This window comes from Rissa tridactyla, chromosome Z, assembly GCF_028500815.1.
Source record: "Rissa tridactyla isolate bRisTri1 chromosome Z, bRisTri1.patW.cur.20221130, whole genome shotgun sequence".
NCBI lineage: Eukaryota > Metazoa > Chordata > Aves > Charadriiformes > Laridae > Rissa > Rissa tridactyla.
In genome coordinates this window covers 78,035,418-78,046,673 of record NC_071497.1, presented here as the reverse complement: position 1 = coordinate 78,046,673, position 11,256 = coordinate 78,035,418, and the positions used below count along the sequence as shown (strand labels likewise).

The window sequence follows — 11,256 nt, the reverse complement described above, 5'->3', positions numbered from 1 at the left end:
GGGTCACAGTGTCCTTTTTAGCTAATTCCATCTTGAGCTACTCTGAAGTTCCCAGTTTAGTTCACAGGGACCAAAAGACTCAGCTGTGTGACAGCTCTTCCACTTCTGTCCTGCGCTCACTGTTCAAAATCTCTGCAGCCGTCAGCCCCAGCTCTGACATGACTGTGCTGGCTTCCAGCACTGCCCAGGGCCCACCCTAACATGCAGTTGCTGCATTACCTGGCAGCTGCCCTCTGCCACCCCCAAATGAGAGAAAATCCTCTGATGCTCTTCAGCCCTCTTAAGCCGATGTGCATCTTGTGCCAGGTGAAGATCTGCTGTAGCTGCTTTGCTAATATAAGGTCAGCTCTAATGAGGAAGCAGAGATGTCAGTACGTACCACCCCACCCTGTGCCATAGAAATACATTAGTAATCCTTTTAATAGTGAGATGTGAATAATCAATAAAGCCCGTAAATACCATTTGCAGAATTCTGTGCAGTAGTGATGTTCTGTCACTTCCTACTCTTGGAAATCTCTGTGTTGTGTGTTCATGGTACCCAGCCTTGGGACTGCAGTCACGTGTTTGACATATGTACCATACTTGCTTCAGCATTTTCTGGAAAATTTAAGACTGTTGTCTCCCCCCGGGAACAGGCAGCTTCTGTTACTGTTTTACTTTTAATCCGATGGTACCTCAAACTTGTAAGGCTGTTGCAGGCCCACTTCCTCCTTCAGATGGAGGTGGCAGAATTCCTGCAGGAGCAGAGCATCCTCTTCCCACATTTCTCTTGCATTCAGAGTGGAGAAAAGGCTTGGTATTTTTTTTTATTTGAGCGTTTGGGGATGCTGCCACAGAAGTTGTCTGAACCCTTTCCTATGGTGGTAGTTAAAGTCTAGCCTGTGAGTAATACACATGGTTCCATGACACCAGTGTGTTCCAGCAGAGCTGTGCCAGGATTCAGGAGACCCTGTTTAAGTTTAGTTTAGTTTACTAATTTTTTGGTGCTTCCTGAATGTTCATATCAATAAACAAAACCAGGCATGAAAGAAAAAAATCAGGTTCTTGTTTTTATGTCAGACTGTCCTTGCTTTTCTCTTCTTTGTGCTCTTCCAAACTGGGTCTTTGTTATTATGGCAGATTAGCAAATGGAAGCAAGCGTCGGCCCCTGATCCATCAATGTAGTATCTACCTCTTACCAAAGAATATTCAAGATCAAAATTTCTGTAATTAAGTTGTTTCTGCCACTGTTGGATCCTGTAGTTTGATTTCTATGAACATACAGATATCTGGAGTCTTGCAGCACTGCTTTGCTTTTCTCCAGAATGTGGTGATTTATTATTTGGTAGATTTTTACATAGGGAGGTTGAATAATTTCTTCAGGTCACAGACAGGTCTAGCCCTACCTGGGTCTGCCCAGTGTCCCAGAGACTCAGTTTGTCTGGTTAAGTAGAGTCTGTTATTGAAGACTAGTCCCTCATTTCTCCACCAGAAGGGTGGAGAAACGGTGTGCTCCAGCAGCACCATTACTTATCCCCTTATCCACTTAGTTACCCTTTGGCTGTCAGTCCATACATCCATGTAGGCTTTGCTGTCATGCCCTTTCCTCAGATCGCGTGGCCATCACAGCGTAGAAGTCTCCACCACTGTCTGTCCTTTCTCATTTCCACTTTTTGGGTTGGGTTGGTTGTGAAAATCAATAAAGAGTTTGTGGATTAAAACACCAGCTAGACTTCCCAGAGTCGGAGCTGTGATTGGGACCCACCACCAGTGATCTCCAGCCCTAAAATAAAACAGAAGAAGCAGCTGGTGAGGCAGACTGGAACCACTGCCCTGCCACTGCACGGCACAGGGTGAGGTGAGCTGGGTCTGCTGGGGCAGGAGTGAGCTGTGTGAGCCACTTCACATACTGGGCCCTGCAGCTGGCTTAGGCGAATTCTCTATCCACCAGTGTAATTGCTGGAGGGAGGTTCATTTCCCCCATCGGCCTGGGAAAGGGGCTCTGCGCTGTCTGCAGGTCTCTCGTTCTACCGAAACAGACTGTGTGATCCAGATGAGTGTGCCTGTCAGACAGGCACACACACACACACTCCCCTTTTCCCTCCCCATTTCCAATAACATCTGCACCTCCTCTACCGAGCTCTCACAGGTACATTCTGGAAATATAATGAAAACGGGCATCCGGGAGACTCTGCTAATGCCCTCCTCATGGGAAAAGCCATAGCATGGCACAATCTTACTAGTTAGGGGAAGGCAGGGTTTCATCTCCAGATTCAGACATCTAAATCTAGGAGGGCTATTCATCAATGCAGCTGTAAGTACCTGCTTTCAGGTGAGCTGAATTGCTCTCTGGCTGCAATAACCAGCCAGATCTCCAGCTAACAGGTAGCCAGTTTGGTGCCCAAGTGGAGGTATCTGAATGTCAAGATGAATCCCATGCTGGAGAATTAGTGTACCCCAGATTTTGTGTATGTAATGCATGGGGCTGCTCTATGCACAGCCCTTGCTCTCTGAGCAAGGAGAATGCACTCTGTAGCGGTATCATCAACTTGGTCCGAAGAAAAAGGCTTCATGAACATTTTATCTTGGTCTTATTTCCTCTCTTTGCGAGCTGAGCAGTGTAAAAGCAAAATGGGTCACTCACGTGAAGACATCCATTCCCCAGCCAGCAATTGCCGTGAAGACCCTGGGGGGCAGGTCCCGGGAGGGGTTTATGGCGTAGCCTGTGTTCAACCCCATCCCCAGGCCAATGCCCAGGACCAGGATACCCGTGAGCAGGGCCTGCGTGCCTTTCAGGGCTCCGTTGTTTTTCTCGTCGTGGATGACCAGAATGCCCAGGAGTAGCATCGCTGTTGCTGTAAACTGCAGGAGGAGGAAAGGGGGAACGGGTCAGGAGAGAGAATGGGGAAGGCAAAAGGATCCTGCTCAGCAGAAAGGAAGAGACTTCCCAGAATGGAAAAGCAGGTGGGATTCATGGTCTGGTCAAGTCAGGGAGGACCCCAATGTTATTCCCTCCTCACAGATGGGCTGAAGAAAAGTCTTGACTCATTTCCCAGTAAAAACATCTCCACTTTATCACCAAAAATGCTCTAGGACTGATATGAACTTCTCAGTACTGTCCTCTCCCTCCACCTTTCAGGTTAGGGACATGAGTTATTTTGAGTACATTTCATCTAACAGAGGCAAGCCATAACAAATTGCTAATAAGACAAATCTGATCCTCCCTAGAGGGAGTGATATTTTATATAGCCTGTTGCATTTGCCCTTTCAGGACTCACAGCAGATACCAGATTCTCATCTGGGAAACTGAATCTCCCATCTGACAGTATGTAGCTGGCATTTGTAGATCTGCAGTGCCCAGGACGTCAGGAACAGTGGTTTGAATAGAGCTGATGATTCCTGTCTTTCTGCTTCAGAAAATGTAGCTGGAGATCCTTGGACTGCTTGCAGAGATACCAGCAAAAGCAGAAGCTCTGCAGCTCTTGACAGCGCACTGTCACTGTCATTTGCTTGTCTTGTGCAGCAAGGGCACGGCAGGCTCCACAGGACGCCGAGCGATCAGTGACATGTAGGCTCTCCAGTTCTCACTGTCCTTCTCATCATGCCCAGGCAAGTTTTGTCATCTCAGAGACAAAAGCACAGGCTTCCGCAGTTTCAAATTAGAAGTGAATCTTCCTTTTCCAGTGTCCCAGTGCGCCACATCCCCTGAAGCATCCCCTTCCTATTTGTGGGCATCCGGACATTGTGTTGTATGCTGGGAATCAACTGTACACACTCTAAATTGGACTGTCTGGACCCTAGAGGTTCAATCCAGGCTGTGTTCATATGAAGACAGTCTCGGTCCCTCTGTGCTGATGGGAGCAGCCAGCAGAGCTGCCTGGGAGCGTGGAGCAGGTGTAGGATCCAAAAAGGGGAAGAACAGTTCAGGGAACTGCCCAGAGCCCAGAAGAGGTGGTTGCTGATATAGCTCAGCTTCTCACTTCCCATTGCCTGGGCTGTGTGCAGGGAAGGTGTTTGGAGGGCACTCGGACCAAGCTGCGGAGCTGCCTGCAGGACTTACCCTTTAGGCTCAGCCACCAAGGTGCCTCGGATCCTACCTGTCAGGCACCTGCCTGGGTGGTGGGCTCCTTGGAGTAGAGGTTGTGATTGTGTCTGCACGAGTAGCACACTGAGCCCTCTGTTGCAGACCTGCAGCAGCACCTATTACCACCCATCTTCTCCTAGCACACCACAGCCATCCCCACTGACCTCTGTGAAGAAGGCCCCTGGTAAGGATACGTAAGGAGCAGGGTAAGTGGAGAAGATCGACGCTGTGGCGGTTGGTCCCGTCACTGTAAAGTTCCCCTTGGTGTAGTCATACAGAGCATCTAGGAGAAATGGGAATTACAGGAATTAGCACAGAGTTCATCCCACATGGCACGTACGCAAGGCCACCCGTTAACAGCCAGTACGGACACCAAGTAGGCAATGGGAGATATGATGGAGGTGACACACCCCTTGCAGGGCATGATCTCACTGATATCTGTTACCCGCAGACTTTGGTCTGCAGTTGCTTCCTTAGGCCTACCAGCTCCCTATCCCTGCCCCCAGGAGCCTGGGGCAGGCTGGGTGCTCTGGATGCGCTGGAAGCCTCCACCTTTCTGCCCCTTGGAGTCCAAGACGTGCTGGAGCCAATGGGTGGTGGTTCCTCTGCTCACAACTCAAAACTACAGATGACTGTGTTCTGTTTTCCACACACCAACAGAGTCGCCCAGAGCTCCAGCTGTACCTAATACATGGTTGTCCATGTAACTTAAGCCCTTGCAGGCCCTGGAAACAAATTGCTCACAAAATGCAGCTACTGGCCTTGAGTTGGGGACAGGTATTGGCGATGGGAATGCCCTAAGCAAAAGAAGCTGTGTTCTCCAGGAACTGCACGTTCTTCCCAGAGATATCTGGGCCCTACTCTGTCCTCGAGCTATGAAGGTCTGTCCCACAAGCCAGGAGCTCGCCCTCCTCACCCAGACATCATGCTGGGTTCTGTAAAAGGAAATATTTTTGACGAACAGTGAGTTAAGAGTGAAATGGTGCCCACAGCAGCCCCTGTGATAAAGACACAACCGTACCGTAATAGAGGCCAAAGACAGTAGCTGCTGCTGTAAAGGAGCCCAGGAACTGGCCAATCAGATAAGCTGGGAGCTTTCTCCAGGGGAGGTTTCCTAAAATGCAGTGTGTGATGGTGATGGCAGCATTCAGGTGAGCTCCTGCAAAATCACAGCAAAAGAGAGTGTCCTCAGCGCGGATGCAGCTGTTTTGGAGCATGCCCCACGCCCCATAGTAACCATCCAGACCTTGCTCCAGAGCACCAAAGACTCTCCCAGGACAGGGTCTCCCTCCTGCACAGACTCAAAACGGAGCCATTTTTCCTGGGCAACTGAACGATTCAGGGCAGAGAGCTCCTAGCTATAGTCATCTAAAAACCAGACCACCTATGCTTTACTCTGTAGACCGCAGGCTGCCTCAGTCATCTCACCTGTCAGAGACACCTCTCTTGGTATGGCATGAGTTTCTCTCTGTGTGAGTTTCTCTCTATTCAGCTTAAAGGGAGCCCAGGACTTAAACTCATCGCCCACCTTTTTACAGCTACAGGTAGATGAGGCAAATCTTACCCCAAACAACCACAAGGCCTTCTGAAAACATCTGATAGACAAGGAGGGCCTCATCCTGGCAGAGCTGAGCACCCCAGCTGATGGGAGCTGTGGGCCCTCAGCACATCTTGGCAGGTAAGGCATGAGACGGCAGGGAAATGAACTGCAAAATCAACCACTGATGCGCCGGATCTTCATGTCTGCAAAGCAAATCCTATGCAAGGCTGTTGGCAGGGTCTCAGATTAGCTCTTAGATGTCACTGCATTGAGAAGGGGTTACCAGGATGGGACCCCAGACCATGGTTGCTCCCACTAGTGTGGAGCAGACCTTTTCCTTTCCTCGCAGAGTTTGTAATCTGTGACTGCATTTCTTTACACCTTTTAGTACGCAGCTTTCATACAATCCAAGACCAGTTTTCCCTGCTTTGGGAGGACACTTTCTGTGGAGGAAGTTGGTGTCAAAATCACGCTTTTGGAGAAAGACTAAGTGGATCCAGGTTTGGTGCCCTCAGTACAAACCACATTTGTTCTCCAGACCTCATGTCCCCATGATTCCAGAGGAAATAATTGCTTTTTCCTGCCTAGTAGTTGTGAACTTTGGGGGTTAGTAAATACTTAGTGGCCTTTTCCTAGTCCAGACTCAGAAAAGGGTATGAGCCAGACACACATCATCTCTTCAAAGTACAGGACAGAGTGAAGTGAAAGTGCACATACTGCTGGCTACAGTCCCACAACCACAACTGAAATGGAGGGAGACCCCTTTTTCTTTGATCCTATGATCATTTTCAGGCACAACCCACCATTTCAGAGATCACAAGAAACATCTTGTGACACAAATGAAACCAAATTGCAATGCCAAGAAGCCCCAAAGCTGTCTCCAGAGGCAGCCTGTTGCTGGCTGAGCTGAGACCCTTCCTCTCACCTCCCAGCCCTCAGCAGATCACCTCCATCTCAAACGTCACCTGGGACTGCAGGGACCTGCTTTCCTCAGCCCACTTTCCCCAGGATATCTCCACCAGCTCCAAAAGGACAGGGAGACCAAGAGATGACTGTTTGTGTGGAAAATTTTTTCTTTCCCAGCCAACCCCAGCCTTGGACATCTCTCTGCTTCAACCAAAAGCAAGGACTTGCTTTAATTTTCTGCCCACTAGAGCCCTTAATCTCTTCTCTTGGTGCAAATAAAGGCAGAAATTGCACAAGGCAAAGGTAATGCTCTGTCATGTGAGCGGTAGAACCCCATGGCCCTGGAACACTGCCTCTTGTGTTCGCATGGGGCGTGTGCGCATGGGTGTGCATGATAAGGAGAAAATTTTCATACCATTCCTTGTTGCAACATCAGCAGTAAGCTCTCCTTTGCAATAAATGATTTACTTCCCCGTGGGTCAGATTGGCAGCATGTTTTCAGAGCTCCTTATCTCCTTGGGCCATGATGGCATATCCCAAGGCTTACCGGGGACACTGCTGAAACCTGGCTCCACTGACCACAACAGGAGGAGGTGGCCACGGTCTGCTGCTCTCCCTGGCTGGCTTGCCCCTGTCTTAGTAGATGCTTTTGGGGTCAGCATACTGAAGGCATGCTGTGCCTGCCTTGTCCCCAGCCTCTCCTGACCTTGCCATGCCATCGCAACTCCTTGGCTTGATCTCAGACCTGCCTCCCCCCTGCAGACTTGGCTGTGATCACCCCGTCACAAGGCTGATCCTGGTTACAGTCACCAGACCTGCTCAGCTCTTCTTGTTGGAGACCACAGAACTGCATTTTTTACCGGTGAGGTCACTGACCCACCTTGCCGTGCCATCACCCACCCCTCCGCAGCCCACTCCTGCCGCCCTTGACTCATGTGGCCTTGATGGGACATAGGAATGTCCTGTGCTCGAGTGTCCTGCTCACCAGAGATTCCTCCGGCAGCATGGATGCCCAAGGTAACACCAATTCCAAATGCCAAATTGATGCTCAGATGCTGCCCAAAGTCTCCGCTTCCTAACACCACTTGTGCCACTGAAGACAGGCCAAAGACCTAGTGCATGGAAAAAGAAAGACACAAAGCGGTGTTAAAAGCAATGTTCCCGCTGTGGTGGACTGAGCTTATTTGTTACTTTTTCTACAATACTAACAAACTCCCAATTACAAATCCGGGACTTTAAGGTGCCCATGGTCAGGAGGTGAAATGAGAATGGCCCACCTCTGCAAAAATGGAATGGATAACTGGATTATTCCTCATCGGTGACCATCACACAAAACCAGACACTGCTGTGGGTTGGCTACAAGGGAGACAAACCCCAAACACCCGCACTGAGGTCCCAGGATCGACTGGGATCACTCGCACAGCCATGGTAAGGGTGTCTGCGCCTGAAGCCAGGGGCACGAGCCAGGGGAGCATCCCCACAGACCACCCAAAGGCAGCACCCAAGCTGATGGAAGGAGGGTGGGCAAACTCTTTTTGTCTTTCTTCTCCTGGGCTGCAATTTATTGACTAAAAATGTAGCACATTGCTATTTGCCAAACTCGACTCTAATTTGGTAACTTATTCTGGCAAAAAAACCCTTTTCCTTTCAACACATATACTTCCATTTCAAAAACAGCAAAAGCATCAATATTTTTTTAGTGACTAAAGGGGACCTGGGAAAAAAAATTAAAAAGTAAACACTCTCCAGCAGGAGAAGACATTCAAGAAATTGCTCTGGACTGAAAGTAAATTCTATTTCATTTTTTTAATGTGGTCAGAGGGCGGAAAAATGAGGTCTCTGCACAGCTCTTAGACTGAAATCTGGAGCAGGACAAAGCTGCTCTAGAGGTCTCTGCCTCACAAACCACTTAGGGCTTGGAGAGTGTATCCTGTTCCTTGTGCTGCACCGACGTTTATCCAGGATGACATGTCCCTCCAAGACAAAAAAGTCAGTATGCATCTAAGTTTCTGCTCTGTCCTGTCTTGTTTTGGCGTGGATCTTTACTGGCTGCTCTGCCTGTATCGAGATTTTATCTCGTGCATCTGGTCTCCCTCTTCCCTTTCAGACAGCACCTAAATCCCCCGTTCCCCAGAGACACTGTTCTTATCTCTCTCGTATACACAGACCACACTCTGTGCTCTGTGTGGAGTTACAGCCTGCACGCTGTGAGCCCTTCTCTCAGTCTGCCTCAGCAAACGCCCCGAAAAGCAGTGCCCGGGATGTCCCCCAGCATCTGCAAAACCCATATAAAAATTTTGCCTGCTCATCTCTGAGCTTTTCCAAAGCCACATCCAAGAGAAGCCAAATGCATAAGGCACAGGTTTTGCAGGACAGCACGCAGGTGCAGGGAGGAGACGGCTGTTGCAGCTGAACAGCACTATCCTCAGAAAAAACAACATGGGACAGGCCAGAGAATCTGTTTTTCAGTACAGATCCAAACCTCTGGTCTCCTCCTCTATTCTCACCGTCCTAAAATAGCCTTTTTTTACTTCCTACCTCCCTATTCCTTGTGCTGCTTACTCCTGCTGCCTGGTTCCCTCCTTTATGAACACTGCCTGTCTGTTAAAGCAAGAGGTCCAGCCTGAGCACTATTGTCCAAATAACAGCCAACCGGGTGTCCCGGAGATGCATCCAGCCCATTCCCGGTTGCAGTAAGGACCAGGGGGTTACCAAGGAGTAGGATGCTGGATGGTACATTTGGATGCTGGATGCCGTTTGTGGCCAGCATTTGATGGGGGTCCTTGTGCAATGTTCCGCCTCCTGCTCTGTTCCCTCTTGGGCATCCAACATGAGCTGCAGACTCCAAAATCTGCCTTGGACTGTCAGAGTGCAGGGGAAAGTCTCCTCCTCATGTTGCTTCCCAGAGACAGCCCTGGCAGGACACCCCTGGACTTGATATTTGTCACCTGGAAATTCCCACCCAAAAAATAAGGGGACGGAAAAGGAAAATGGTTTGCTCAGCTCCTGCTGAGGAGTCCGAGATGTCTGTACTCTGACTTCCAATGCATGCAAAACTACCTGTGTAGTAAGGAGTGAACTTCAAGGAGCTGGATGTGCAATAAGAGGTGATAAAAAGCAAGCATCCTTTGCACATGCATTGTCACCTTTGAAAATAAGCACATTTATCTGTACAGACAGCTGTGTCAAAAGGTCCCCAAGCTTACACAAATCTTATCTTCCTCTTGTGCAAATCTCCAAGTGCGAGTTATTTAGATTATCCCCAGCCCTTCCACGCCAGCCTCTGTCCAGTCCAAAGCATCTCTCTCAGCCCAGCAGCGCTTGCAACCTGAGTCCAGGTGTAGCAAGTTGGCACAGACACTTGCTGGACCCTTTCAGCAGGAGGATCTCATTTTGCTATGTTGGTCCTCACCCCCACCAGGGATCAATTCTGACTGCAAAGCCTTCCTTGCCGTCTTCACAAACATCTCTGAAGCAGCCCAAGAGCTCAAAACCACTTCACTTTTTCTGCATGAAACAGATCTCTCAGGCAAGTGGGGAGTTTCTGTATGATATAGGTAAGCACTATTCATTTGCCAGCGTAAGAAACCCAAAAGCGAAATCCTGGCATGTTTTACACCTGGTAATTATGTTTCCTAATGGTGGGTTGTGGCTCCAGCGAGTTTCACTGGCATTCATTACCCTGGCAACCCCAAGAAGAAGATGGATGAGTGCTGTTCTCATGTCACAGAGGCTGTCAGTGCCAGAGGAGTCAGGGTCTGCTCCCCAAACTTGTGCAATACTCCCCAGTTACACTGTCGCCTCTGGCACGTCAGGAAGAAAAGCCTCCATTCGCTGCACAGGACTTTTCAGGGGGTTTGGCAGAAGCGTTGTGTTGCCCCACCTGACCAGACACTGCTCTGATTTCATTCCCAGACTCTTCCTCTTTTTCTTCCTAGAAGAGAACTGAAACAGCGGCTGATCCCTGCCTGCTTCACCCTACCCCAGCACCCACCTCCCACCCTCCACATTGCTTCTTTCCTTCAGAAGGTTTTTGGTAGATGGTCTACCTGATGGGAAGCTGCCGCTCCAGCAGATCAGAGGGTTGACAAGTAGCAACCAGCTGCTGAGCAACCCTGAGGATGTGGTAGGAAACCATTGACCTCACGAACTGCTGCTGTGAAGGCTTACCCTCTCCCCAGCCCTGCACACGCACACACACACATCTGGGCCCGTCTCCTTACCATGAGGATGAACATCCCCAGCGCTTCAGCCAGCAGCTCCCTCATGGTGCTGCTATGGATCGTGAGCGCCTTCTGAATCTTCTCCAGCATTTTGCCCTCCGGCTCCAGCCTGCAGCCACGGGAGCTCCTGTTGTGACAGCACACTTCATTGCGCTGAGCTGAGTTACCCTTTGAAACTTGGCACCCTCCCTTCACCCCCAGACACCTCCATTCATTTGGTTAACGATGAACAAGATAATAAAGCAGCAGCTAGCTTCAAAGTCTTCCCACACACACATACCATCCCTTCAAAACTATATGGTAAGGCTGGAATATTTCTGTTACTGGGGCATGCAAACTCTGCACCTCTGCCCAGGAGCAGCCTATCACCAGAGCGGTGGTGCTATAAATAGCCTTGGTGTGCTCCTAGTGCCTCTGTCTTTCTCCATAACTTTTTCCACAGGCTCTGAACAGGAATTTTGGCTGTGCTTTGTGTTCTAAGTCACTGGCTGGTGGTTTGGTGCCATTTGTTTTTAACAGGTGTG

General features: G+C 49.6%; 1 protein-coding gene across 1 annotated transcript; it reads right to left on the bottom strand.

Moving 5' to 3' along the window:
* Positions 1-3: 3 nt before the first annotated feature.
* On the bottom strand, positions 4-10,848 carry LOC128902183 (aquaporin-7-like). Its single transcript, XM_054184657.1, has 6 exons — positions 10,733-10,848; positions 7,495-7,621; positions 5,085-5,222; positions 4,228-4,346; positions 2,624-2,841; positions 4-1,762 (listed from the first exon to the last, which is right to left on the bottom strand). Exons 1-6 carry the CDS (start codon positions 10,820-10,822, stop codon positions 1,603-1,605), a joined length of 852 nt encoding a protein of 283 aa, XP_054040632.1. The 5' UTR covers positions 10,823-10,848; the 3' UTR covers positions 4-1,602.
* Between the last annotated feature and the right edge of the window lie 408 nt (positions 10,849-11,256).